A 10,368-nucleotide genomic window follows, 5' to 3' on the forward strand; every position below is an offset into this window, starting at 1 on the left:
GTCGTCCTGCACGATCGCGGCGCCGCCTGCGCCGCCGACCTCTCCCACCAGGTACCGGCGGGACCGGGCTGAGCCGGGCGGGGCTCCCGATAACGGGTACACGTGTGAGTTCACTGGGACAGGTACAGGCACAGGTGAGAGTCCCCTAGCAGGTATACGAGGGGGAATACCGGAAGCAGGTACGGGTATGGGTGAGGAGCCTGGTAACAGAGGTCCCACCTATGTGTCCTGGTATGGGTAGAGGTCCTAGTAATTGATACAGGTATGGATGAGGGTCCCTGTAACATGTATGGATATAGACAGGGATCCTGATTATGGGTACAGACCCAGGTGGGGGTCCCAGTACTGGGTACAAGTATGGATGGGGATCCCCACAATGGGTACAGACAGGGTTCCCAGTAATGGGCATGGGTTTGGATGGAGACCCAATGACATACAGGTGCAGAGCTGGTGGGGATCCTAGTACCAGGTGCAGGTGTGGATTGAGGTCACAGTAATGGGTGCAGATGCAGACGGGGGATCCCTGTTGCAGGTATGAGTACAGGGTGAGGGGACTCTCAATAACAAGTACAGGATGGGAGTCCTGGTAAGGCTCAGGATGCCCTCATTGTCACAGGTAGGGTCCTTAGCAGAGGCCCCCTCACCAGTACAGACAGGGCCCCATGAAGCACCCCACTGTGGTGAGCTGCACCCCATAACTACAGGGTGCCCCACCATATGGCCACTCTGCAGTTCCTCCTGGAGCAGAGCAATGTGGGCCAGAACCGTGCTGAGGCATCCTGCCGAGTCCTGGCTGAGCTGAACCCTGGTGTGGTGGTGGAGGCTTATACTGGGGAGCTGTTGGAGGCCTTCCTCACCTCCTTCCAGGTGAGCCTGTCCCCCCATGCCCTGGGTCCCCCTGAGATGGTGACATCCACTGATAGTCCTGGCGCAGGTGGTGGTGCTGACTGAGTCACCGCTGGAGGAGCAGCTCCGCATTGGGGACTTCTGCCACGCTCAGGGCATCTGCTTCATTGTGGCCAATGCCAAGGGGCTGGCAGGGTAAGGGGTCTGTGCCCTGGGGCCCTGCCACTGGCTCCAAGTCACCTTATCCCCAGAGCCCCCAACCCTGTGCTGCAGTCAGCATCCTGCTGGCAGGGCTGCCTAGCCCAGGCATGATCTGGCAGTGCAGGGGCAGCTTGGCAAGGCAGCTTCTCCAGCAAAGCCCCATTGGTCCTCTCCAGGCAGCTGTTCTGTGACTTTGGGGAGCACTTTGTCATTGATGACCCGGCAGAAGGGGACCCGGTGTGTGCCACCGTGCAGCACATCTCCCAGGTAGAATGGAGGGCAGCCCCGCTGAGTCCCCCAAAATGCTGCTGCCCCTCTGCTGGCTCTATGCCACCCTAGACCAGTTCCCCACCCTCATGTCCCTTCCCCTCCTCAGGGCAACCCAGGAGTGGTGACATGTGTGGGGACAGAGGATGGCCATGGCCACCCGTTCTGCGACGGTGACCTGGTGACATTTTCTGGCGTGGAGGGGATGACAGAGCTGAACGGCCGGGAGCCTGTCCCCGTGCATGTGCTGGGTGAGACCCCCAGGGGGTCCTGGCTGCCCTGGCTCAGGGTTGGGGAACTCACTGGGCCCTTGGTGGTGACCCTGACATGGCATCCATGCCCATCTCATCCCCAGATGCTTTCAGGCTGGAGATTGGTGACACCAGCTCCTTCTCACCCTACCGCTGCGGGGGCCTGGTTTCAGAGGTGCGGCGGCCCCAGGAGTGTTCCTACGTAAGTCCCCCTTGGCCCCAGGGTGCTGCTGCCTGGGCTGGGGTACCGCTGTGCTGTGCTGTGCCGTGCCCGGCCCTGGGGAAGCGTTCACCCAATCCCTGGCACTGTGCCGGCAGGAGCCCCTGTGCCAGGCACTGGAGGAGCCCAAGATCCAGGTGGCAAGTCCCGAGGAACTGCCACGCAGCCGCAGCCTGCACGTTGCCTTCCGGGCCCTTCACGCATTCCACAGGGAGCAGGGCTGCCTGCCCCGGCCCCGGGTGCTGGTGAGTCCCCTGCCTGCCCCTGCCCCACCCCCGCACCGCTCTGCCGGGGGCTGCCCTCACCCCTCTGCCCGCAGGAGGATGCCGAGCGAGTGCTGGAGCTGGCGCGGAGCCTGGGGACACAGCAGGGTCCCCTGGATGAGGACGTGGTGCGCGCCTTTGCCAGCGTGAGCGCGGGGAACCTGTGCCCCGTGGCCGCCGTGGTCGGGGCGCTGGCAGCCCAGGAGGTGCTGAAGGTGAGGGGGGCGGGCGTCCCACTCCGGGGGTCTCGCTGGCCGTGGCTGTTCACTGGCGTTTGGTGGCCACGAGAGGGCACTTGATGCCCGCCTGGGGACGCCGAGACGGGCAGCACGGCTGGGGCGAGGTGGGAGGGGGGAACACCGCGCTGGCCACCGGCTGACGGGGCCGTTCGCCCCAGGCCATCACTAGGAAGTTCCTGCCCCTGGACCAGTGGTTGTACTTCGATGCCCTGGAGTGCCTGGCGCTGGCGGGAGCCACGCAGCTGACAGAGGTGGACTGTGCCCCGGTGAGACCCCCCTGCCCAGCCCCTCCCGGATGCCTGGGGTGCCGTGGCCACTGCACTTACACGGCTCCTCATCCCGGCAGAGAGGCTCTCGCTACGACGGCCAGATCGCCGTCTTCGGGGCCGACTTCCAGGAGCAACTGGGTCGCCAGAAGTACCTGGTGGTGAGCCGGGGCAGGGACCGCGGCGCTGAGAGGCTGCAGAGCATCCAGCCAGCAGGTGGGGAGCTGCAGCGTCTCTGCCCTGGCAGGTGGGAGCTGGCGCAATCGGCTGTGAGTTGCTGAAAAACTTTGCCATGATGGGGCTGGCGGCAGGGCCGGACGGGGAACTCATCGTCACCGACATGGACGCTGTTGCCCTCTCCAACCTCCACCGGCAGTTTCTCTACCGCTCAGCAGATATATCGGTGAGGAGGCACGAGGCAGTTCCCTCTGAAGGGCATCTGGGCTGTCCCAGGGGCTGTAGGGTGGGGAAGTGCTGACCATCCCCTCTCTGCCCTGGCAGGAGCCTAAGTCGGTGGTGGCTGCGAAGGCTGTGCAGCGAATGAACCCCGATGTCAGGGTGACAGCTCAGCAGAACCAGGTAGGACCTGCCACTGAGCCACTCTATGGGGACAACTTCTTCCAACGCCTGGACGGTGTCACCAGCGCCCTGGACACACTGGAGGCCCGTGAGTGCTGGAAAGGGGAAAGGGGCTGAGCCCTTGGATGTGCCCCCTGGCTCCCCAGCCTTCCTGGCTCCCTGCAGGTGCCTACTTGGAGAGCTGCTGCCTCCGGTGTCGCACACCGCTGCTGGACTCGGGCACGGAGGGGCCTCGAGGAAATGTGCTGCCCATGGTGCCCCACCTGACCAAGCCTCTGGAGCCAGGTGGGACCCCTAGGGATGGCACCTTCGCGCCCTGCACCCTGCGGTACTTCCCTCGCACCATCCAGCACACACTGCAGGTAGGCTGAGCCACCCCGGCCACAGCATCCAGCAAGGAGGTACCGAGACCTTTGTCTTCCTTCCCTGTTTCCCCTCCAGCAGTGAGCCACGGGCAGGATATGGCCCCAGCTGCTTCCTGCTGGTAGCCTGAGTGCTGCTGCTGGCCCTGCCATAGTCTCTTTGTCCTGCTGGGCTTGGGTTGGGGGCCATGAGGGGGGGTCCCAGTGCTCAACACCCACTCTCTCTCCACAGTGGGCCCGTGATGAGTTTGAGGGGCTTTTCCAGCTACCTGCAGAGCACGTCAACCGGTTCATGGAGTGAGTGGACTTGGGGGCAGTGACACTGGGAGAGGAGCTGCCAGCCCTGCCAGGGCACTGCTGGGACTGGGGAGAGGATGCTAGACTGCTGCATCCCACCCAGGTGTCCCCTGGGATTGCTCTCAGGCCAGCATCAGCAGTGCCTGGTTTTGCAGAGACCTGGCTTTCCCGGAGCAGCTGCCAGCAGGGAAGGCCCTGAAGGTCCTGGAGCAGGTGCGGGACAGGCTGCGGGAGCGGCCGCGGGACTGGCGGGACTGCGTGCTCTGGGCGCGCCAGCACTGGCAGAGCCGCTACCACGATGCCATCGTGCAGCTGCTGCACACCTACCCCCCGGAGCATGTGAGCCCAGTGCCCATGGGGCTGGCACCCCTGCACCTCTTCCAGCCACCAGCCACCTTGCTGCAGCCAGGGGCACACATCCCTGGGCCTGACTCTTCTCTCCCTGTGCCAGGAAACCAGCCCAGGTGTCCCCTTCTGGACAGGGGACAAGAGTTGTCCCCATCCACTGACTTTCAACCCTGACGATGTGAGTGCAGGGAGAACTGTGGGGTCCCTCAGGGGGACAGTGTGGGCTGGGGGAGAGCTGAGCCTGTGCCAGGGGTATGGGGATGCTGGACTGTGGTCATGCTCCCTCTGCCACAGTCTGTCCAGGGCTGCCAGGTCCTGGGCTGGATCTGTCCTTGTCCTGATCAGCAAGGGCACTTCTGGGTACAGTCTGCATGTGATGTATGGCCTGAGGAGGAGAGGCTACTCCATATCCACCTTAGGACAAAGCCAGACTGTTCTACCAATTCAGGGCAGTGCAGGCAGCCTTTGGCCATGTGGGACCACCCCAGCAAGGTGTCCCATGGCCCCCGTTCTGCCCTGCAGGACACTCACCTGGATTATATCCTGGCCACTGCCCACCTCTTTGCCCAAGTACACAGGGTGCCACCATGCAGGGACCGGAATGCCGCTCAGGACATCCTCCGCAATGTGGTTCTGCCACCCTCTGCACCCCAGGAAGCGCTTCAGATACCCCTCACAGAGGAGCAGGAGGAGGCACAGGAGCGCACAGGTGAGGCTCTTCACGCTCCTTGGTCCCCTCGGGCATGTGTCCAGGTCCCTCAGTCCAGCCTGGTGGTGGTGAGGCTACGACTGCTCCTCCCTGCTCCAGCTCCCAGTAGGACCTGGACCGAGGTGGGGGCACCTTGCCGTGCCCCTTGCAGTGCCACAGTGCAGGGGTACCATGCCAAGGGTCCCTGTGCCCCCAGATCACAGGGGGCTGACAGAGCTCATCCAGGACCTGGCGCAGTGGAGACAGGAGCTGGTGGGTTGTGAGGAGGCACAAGTGCCCCTGATGGAGCCCATCCACTTCGAGAAGGTACTGGAGCCGGGCAGGTGGCCCTGCTCAGCCTGGGGGGTTGATGTCCCCGTGGGATGCTCATGTCTCCATACTCTTCCCCACAGGACAACGATATCCACGTGGACTTTATCACAGCAGCATCCAACCTGCGCGCAGAGAACTATGGCATCCCCCCCACCGACTGGCTGACGGTGAGAGAGGTGGCCCGTGGGGTCCCTGTCCTGGGCGGGTCAGCTGGTGACACCCCTCCTCTCCTCAGAGCAAGCGGATCGCCGGGCAGATCGTGCCTGCCATCATCACCACCACGGCAGCCGTGGCTGGGCTGGCATGCCTGGAGGTCTACAAGCTGGTGTGGGGGTGCCAGGACCTCAGCTGCTACCGCAACAGCAACATCTCCCTGTCCAACTGCCTGCTGCTCCGCATCCCGCCCCCGCCACCCACCACCTACCGGGTAGGGCCATCTCCCCAGGGGCAGCTCAGGTGGGGGACACCTTGGGGTCGGTGGCATGTGCAGTGGGACAATGTGAGGGGGAGCCAGGAGCAAGGGGCAGCCCTGGTTGTAGAGCTACAGCAATGGATCCGGATGCCACAGTGGGTCGGGAATGCTGCCAGGCAATGAGGAAACAGCTCCTTCCCGTGGCTGCCCCCCAGCACTGAGCTGCTGCCACTGTCCCACCCACCCCAGCTTAGGGCCCAAGTGGGATGCTCTGGGGTGCCCGTGGGGTGAGGCAGCCCCACTGCCCCACGGCGGGCCCCACGGTGAGCCCCACGGCCAGGCTGCTGCAGCCACGCACATCTGGCTTATGGAAACCAGCTGCAGCAGCCAGAAAGCAGCTGGCACCAGGCCGGGAAGGGCCGCCCGGGGGGAGCGGGGCCGGGGGTCCCGACGGTGGGGGGCCAGGGAGGGAGAGTGGGGGCGGGGGCAGGCCCAGATTGGGACCGTCTGGGCTATAGAGGCCCCTTTGTCTGGGGGTTTATGGCGTGCGAGGCAGCCCTTCCGGCACGGCAGGAAGCGCCGATTGGAACCAGATTGGCCCGGGGGGCCCAGGGCCGGGGGCAGGAAGAGGGGGAGGGAGGCGACTCCACTGCCTCGCCTACTCCAGCACCACTTTGGACTGACGGCTGCCCCACAGCCCTCTAGTGCCCTCTGGGCTGCCCAGCCCTGTGCCATCCTGGCCACGGTGCCCCTGGGTTGGCACTGTCCCTGGATGGAGGATGTTGCTGGGACTGGCCATGCCCTCAGGTCCCTGCAGCGGCACCTGGCACCTTCATGTCCCGTGGTGAGGACACCTGGCGTGACATTTCACACCCAGCTGCTCGGCTGTGGTGGGAGCACATGTCCCCCAGGCTCACTTGGTGTGACCTGTGTCCCCAAAGGGGCCTGGGGAGCCCACCTTGGGGGCAGTCCGGAGGCATGTGCTTCTCAGGGCCAGAAGGATGTGTTTTCAGTATGCTGGGATGGGCAGTGGCATTCCATCCGCACCAGGCAGTCACTGCCCCGGTGAGGATGGGGTTAAGCCCTTCCCACCCCAGTGAGATGAGTGCAGGCAGCAGAAGGCGGAGGTGAGAAGGCAGCAGAAGGCAGGAGGGAGAGTGACCAGGTGTGAACACCCCTCCCGAGCAGGGCCAGGCGGGCAGGGCTGGCGGTGCCTGCGGCGAGGGCAGATGGCCGGGCAGCCCTGCCAGACGGTGCGGGGCCGCATCCGGCACTTGGCCCCAGGCTTGGCGCCGCGCTGGCCTCCTTGGGCTGGAGCCGGGGTCGGGGGGCCGCGGGTTTGAGAAGAGGTGATTGTGTGGGGCTGGGCAGCACTTCAATGGCCCTTTGTGTGCCTGGCCTGGCCTGGGGCTGGGGGCAGTGCCAGCCCCACACACACACCCTGACCCCTGCAGTGGACCCCAGCAGGGCTGGAGGGACAGTTGTGGCCCCAACTGCCCCTGGACCCCAGCAGTGCTGAGGGGACATTTGTGTCCCCGGCTGGCCCTGGACACCAGCAATGCTCATGAGACAGCTGTGCCTTCATTTCTCACAAGGGACAACCATTCTCCCCCATCCCCTGACTGGTCTTTTTGCCAGCCCTCATGCCACACCAGTCCCTGCCCCATGGGATTGGGCAGCCAGGATATGGGGTGCCAGTGCTGGCTGCTATCCCTTGTTCCTCCTCACAGTATGGCGGGCGGGAATGGAGCTGCTGGGACCGGCTGGAGATGAGGGCAGTCAGCGCAGACGGGCAGGCAATGACGGTGCAGGAGGTGCTGGACTGGCTGCAGGTGAGCCCAGTGCCAGCAGCACCCAATCAGGTCACCCTGGGTGTTACAGGGACAGATCCTGACACCCACCTCTTGCAGAGGACACATGGCTGGACTGTGACCATGCTCCTGCATGGCAACACCGTGCTCTACAACAAGGGGGACAGTGAAGAGACACGGGCCCAGCAACAGGCACAGAGGTAGGTTCCTGTCTCCAGGGCCAGTCCTGCCCAGAGCAGGGGCTTTCAGCCCCCTCTCCCTCCAGCCTGAGCTGCTCCAGCTGCAGTGCAGCTCCCAGCCAGCTGCTGGATAAACATCCTGCCGGCAGGACTTCCCGGAGCGGGACCCCTGCCCGGCCCCTTGCTGACAGCCCCTGCGTCCCACCAGCCTGGCCTGACACCCCTAAGGGGCCCAAGGCACCCCTAGGCGCCCAGCCAGCCTTGAGGGGCAAGCCAGTGTCCCCAAAACCCCCTTTCCCTGCTACAGGTTATCAGAGATCTTGGAGGACGCCGGGATGCCGCAGCAGCAGGACCTAGAGCTGCATTATGTGTGTGAGGAAGAGGATGCTGAGGAAGATAAGCGTCCCCCTCTCCTCTGCTCCCTACCCTGAGCAAGGGGCCAGCACTTCCTGCCCCACGCAATAAAGGCTGCAGGAACCGTTGTTGCGAAAACTCCCTGCTTGCCCCTGCCCAGGGTCGGGGCACAGGCACCCCCCTTGATAAACGCTGCAGTGCCCACACCGTACAAAACCGGGGTTTATTTACAGGGAGGGGGTGCGGGCGGCAGCAGCGGGGCTAAATGTAGCCGATAACGTCGTTGCAGATGATGGGCTGGCGGCTACGGCTGTTCATCAGGGCGGTGAAGCGGTGGAAGTCCGTGGCCAGCTGGGCGATGTTGCTGTGGGACTGGTGGAAGCAGGCACCCTTGGGCTGCCCCCCCAGCCCCAGGGGGCAGGAGAAACGCTTGGTGGCATCGCGGCCCCCCGGCCGGGCACCCTCAGCTGCCCGGGGCCGGGCCATGTTAGCCAGCTTGCGGCGAACGTTGCCCGAGAGGCTGAGCAGGAAGGCGGGGGGCTTGGCCAGCCGGCGGGAGGGCTCGGCGGGGGCTCGGCGCCGCGGCTCGGCGCCCACTTCGGGCAGGTCCATCCAGTTCTCCACCAGGTCAGCAAAGCAGTTGTCACCCAGCACAAGGGGCTGCCGGTTCCGGCTCTGCGACAGCAGCGCTACGGTCCAGTCCTGCGTGTCGGCGGGCTCCAGCGCCCGCCACTGCTCCAGGCAGGCGTCCGAGGTGGATTTGGGGCGGGCGCGGCGGGCGGGGGCAGGCGGTGGGGCAGCGGGGCCGGCGGAGAGCCGGTGTGCCCGCTGGCAGGGCAGCAGGTGCCGGCGCCGCACGGGCACCTCCTCCTCCCGCCACGTGCCCCCCGACGCCTCCGAGTAGCCCGAGTCGAACTCCAGGCTGCGCTCGCTGGCCGGGGGGGAGCGGGCGGCCGGGCCCCCCCCGTCCTCCTCCTCGCCGCCCGGATCCAGGCTGCAGGCCGAGTCCGCCGCCGAGCCGGGGCGTGGGGCACGGGGGGCCGGCCCCGGTGCCCCGCCGGGGTGGTGCGGAGCCTGCCGCGTGCTGTGCATGTGCGCCCGCGGCGCCGCCCCTGCTTCGCGCCGGCACCACTGCAGGGAAAGGCCACAATCAGCACGGCGGTCCCCACTGTCCCCAGCCAGCCTCGCCACCTCCCATCCCACCCCGCGCCCCCCACCCCGCCTCGGGGGGGCTTTGCTGGCGCAATAGGCGCGCAGCAGGGTGCGGGGAGCGGGTGCAGGTCCCGTCTTGCCTGCAGCCCCGGGCCCCGCTTTCCTGCGGCTCCTGCGCGGAGCTGGCCGGCGTGCAGCGGCATGTCGGGTGAGCAAGCAGGCACCCAGCCCCGGCCGTGCCTGCGGGAAATGACAGAGGGCCACGGCACGTAGGAGCGGGCGCTCCATTTCCCCCCCGCAGGCCCCTGGGGTCCCCCCGGCCTGGTGGGGAGGCAGCCGGGACGCCCCTCCGGCAGAACCCCACTCGGTGGCACAAGGCCAGCGGCAGCCCCAGGGCACCCGCGGGTGCCGGGGTGGGGCATTCTCCCCGTGCGTTGGCAGGGCCACCCACCCAAACCGTGCCCTCCCGCTGGGGACACCCCAGGTGACTTCAGGGTGCAGCCAGGCCATCGCTCAGGCCCTGAGACCCCTAAACACCGCAGAATACAGGGGGCCGAGGCAGTCAGGGCTGAACGGAGCGTGGCCGGGCGGGCGCTGGAAGGGCCGCCTGGCTCCCGCAGCCGGGCCGCTCCTCACTCTAGAATTCCTATTGTCTGAACCCAAAAGCAGGGTGTTACGTCCGCTTTCCTTTCCGCGCTAGAGTCGCGGGAAGCTGAGTGTGCAGGAGGGATCGCTCCCAGGACGGATAATCCCGTCCCCTCTGGCTGTCCCTGACAGACCCTCTAGCAGGGCTGTCCCAGTCCACGTCCCCGTTCCGGTCCCTGTCCCCCTCCCCGCAGGCTGGGACCCTCTCATCCAGCCCTACTGGCAACGTGCCACCTCCTCGAGCTGCCCAGTCCCGCCGATGGCCGGGAACACAGGGGTAGCCGGCTGTTGGGCGCTGGGTAAGCATGTGGCAGGCCCAGGGGAGCCAAAGGGCCACCCTGTCACCGCCGTCCCTTGGGGCAGCCCAGGTTGGGCGGCAGGGTGGCAGCCCCGGGGGGACGGTGCCGCTGGCACCCTGACAGCTGGACACTTTCGTGTCCCCACCGCCACCCGTGTCCCACCAGTCACCCCCGTCCCCCTCGCCGCCTTGGCCTCGCGTGTGATGTCACGGCGCTGATGTCACCGGCGGCGCCCGGACGTCACGGCGATGCCCAGGCGGGGCGCGGGCACGGTGGTCCCGTCCCGTCCCGGTGCCCGCGGCGGCACTCACCCGGTCGGCGCCGAGCTCGTCCGGGCGGGCGCTGTGCATGCCCGG

At 66.3% G+C, this 10,368-nt stretch overlaps 2 protein-coding genes across 2 annotated transcripts; one reads left to right on the forward strand and one right to left on the reverse strand.

Moving 5' to 3' along the window:
• Positions 1-314: 314 nt before the first annotated feature.
• On the forward strand, positions 315-8,138 carry UBA7 (ubiquitin like modifier activating enzyme 7). The gene is given in 25 exon segments (XM_027886500.1): positions 315-332; positions 334-375; positions 377-439; positions 733-867; positions 935-1,041; positions 1,224-1,314; positions 1,424-1,565; positions 1,670-1,767; positions 1,884-2,030; positions 2,105-2,263; positions 2,446-2,553; positions 2,634-2,714; positions 2,801-2,956; positions 3,055-3,220; positions 3,298-3,494; positions 3,727-3,791; positions 3,947-4,130; positions 4,243-4,317; positions 4,662-4,848; positions 5,000-5,154; positions 5,241-5,327; positions 5,396-5,587; positions 7,303-7,404; positions 7,483-7,583; positions 7,870-8,138. Coding segments are annotated over 25 exon segments (2,982 nt in total). The 3' UTR covers positions 7,994-8,138.
• On the reverse strand, positions 8,099-8,933 carry INKA1 (inka box actin regulator 1; the record flags this gene model as incomplete). Its single annotated transcript, XM_027886410.1, has 1 exon — positions 8,099-8,933. A coding segment is annotated over one exon (756 nt), but the record flags the coding sequence as incomplete, so codon positions are not given.
• Positions 8,934-10,368: the final 1,435 nt, after the last annotated feature.

The sequence above is a fragment of the Empidonax traillii genome, unplaced genomic scaffold (assembly GCF_003031625.1).
Source record: "Empidonax traillii isolate 1590-97213 ecotype Southwest subspecies unplaced genomic scaffold, ASM303162v1 scaffold187:size1931383, whole genome shotgun sequence".
In the NCBI taxonomy this organism is placed as follows: Eukaryota; Metazoa; Chordata; class Aves; order Passeriformes; family Tyrannidae; genus Empidonax; species Empidonax traillii.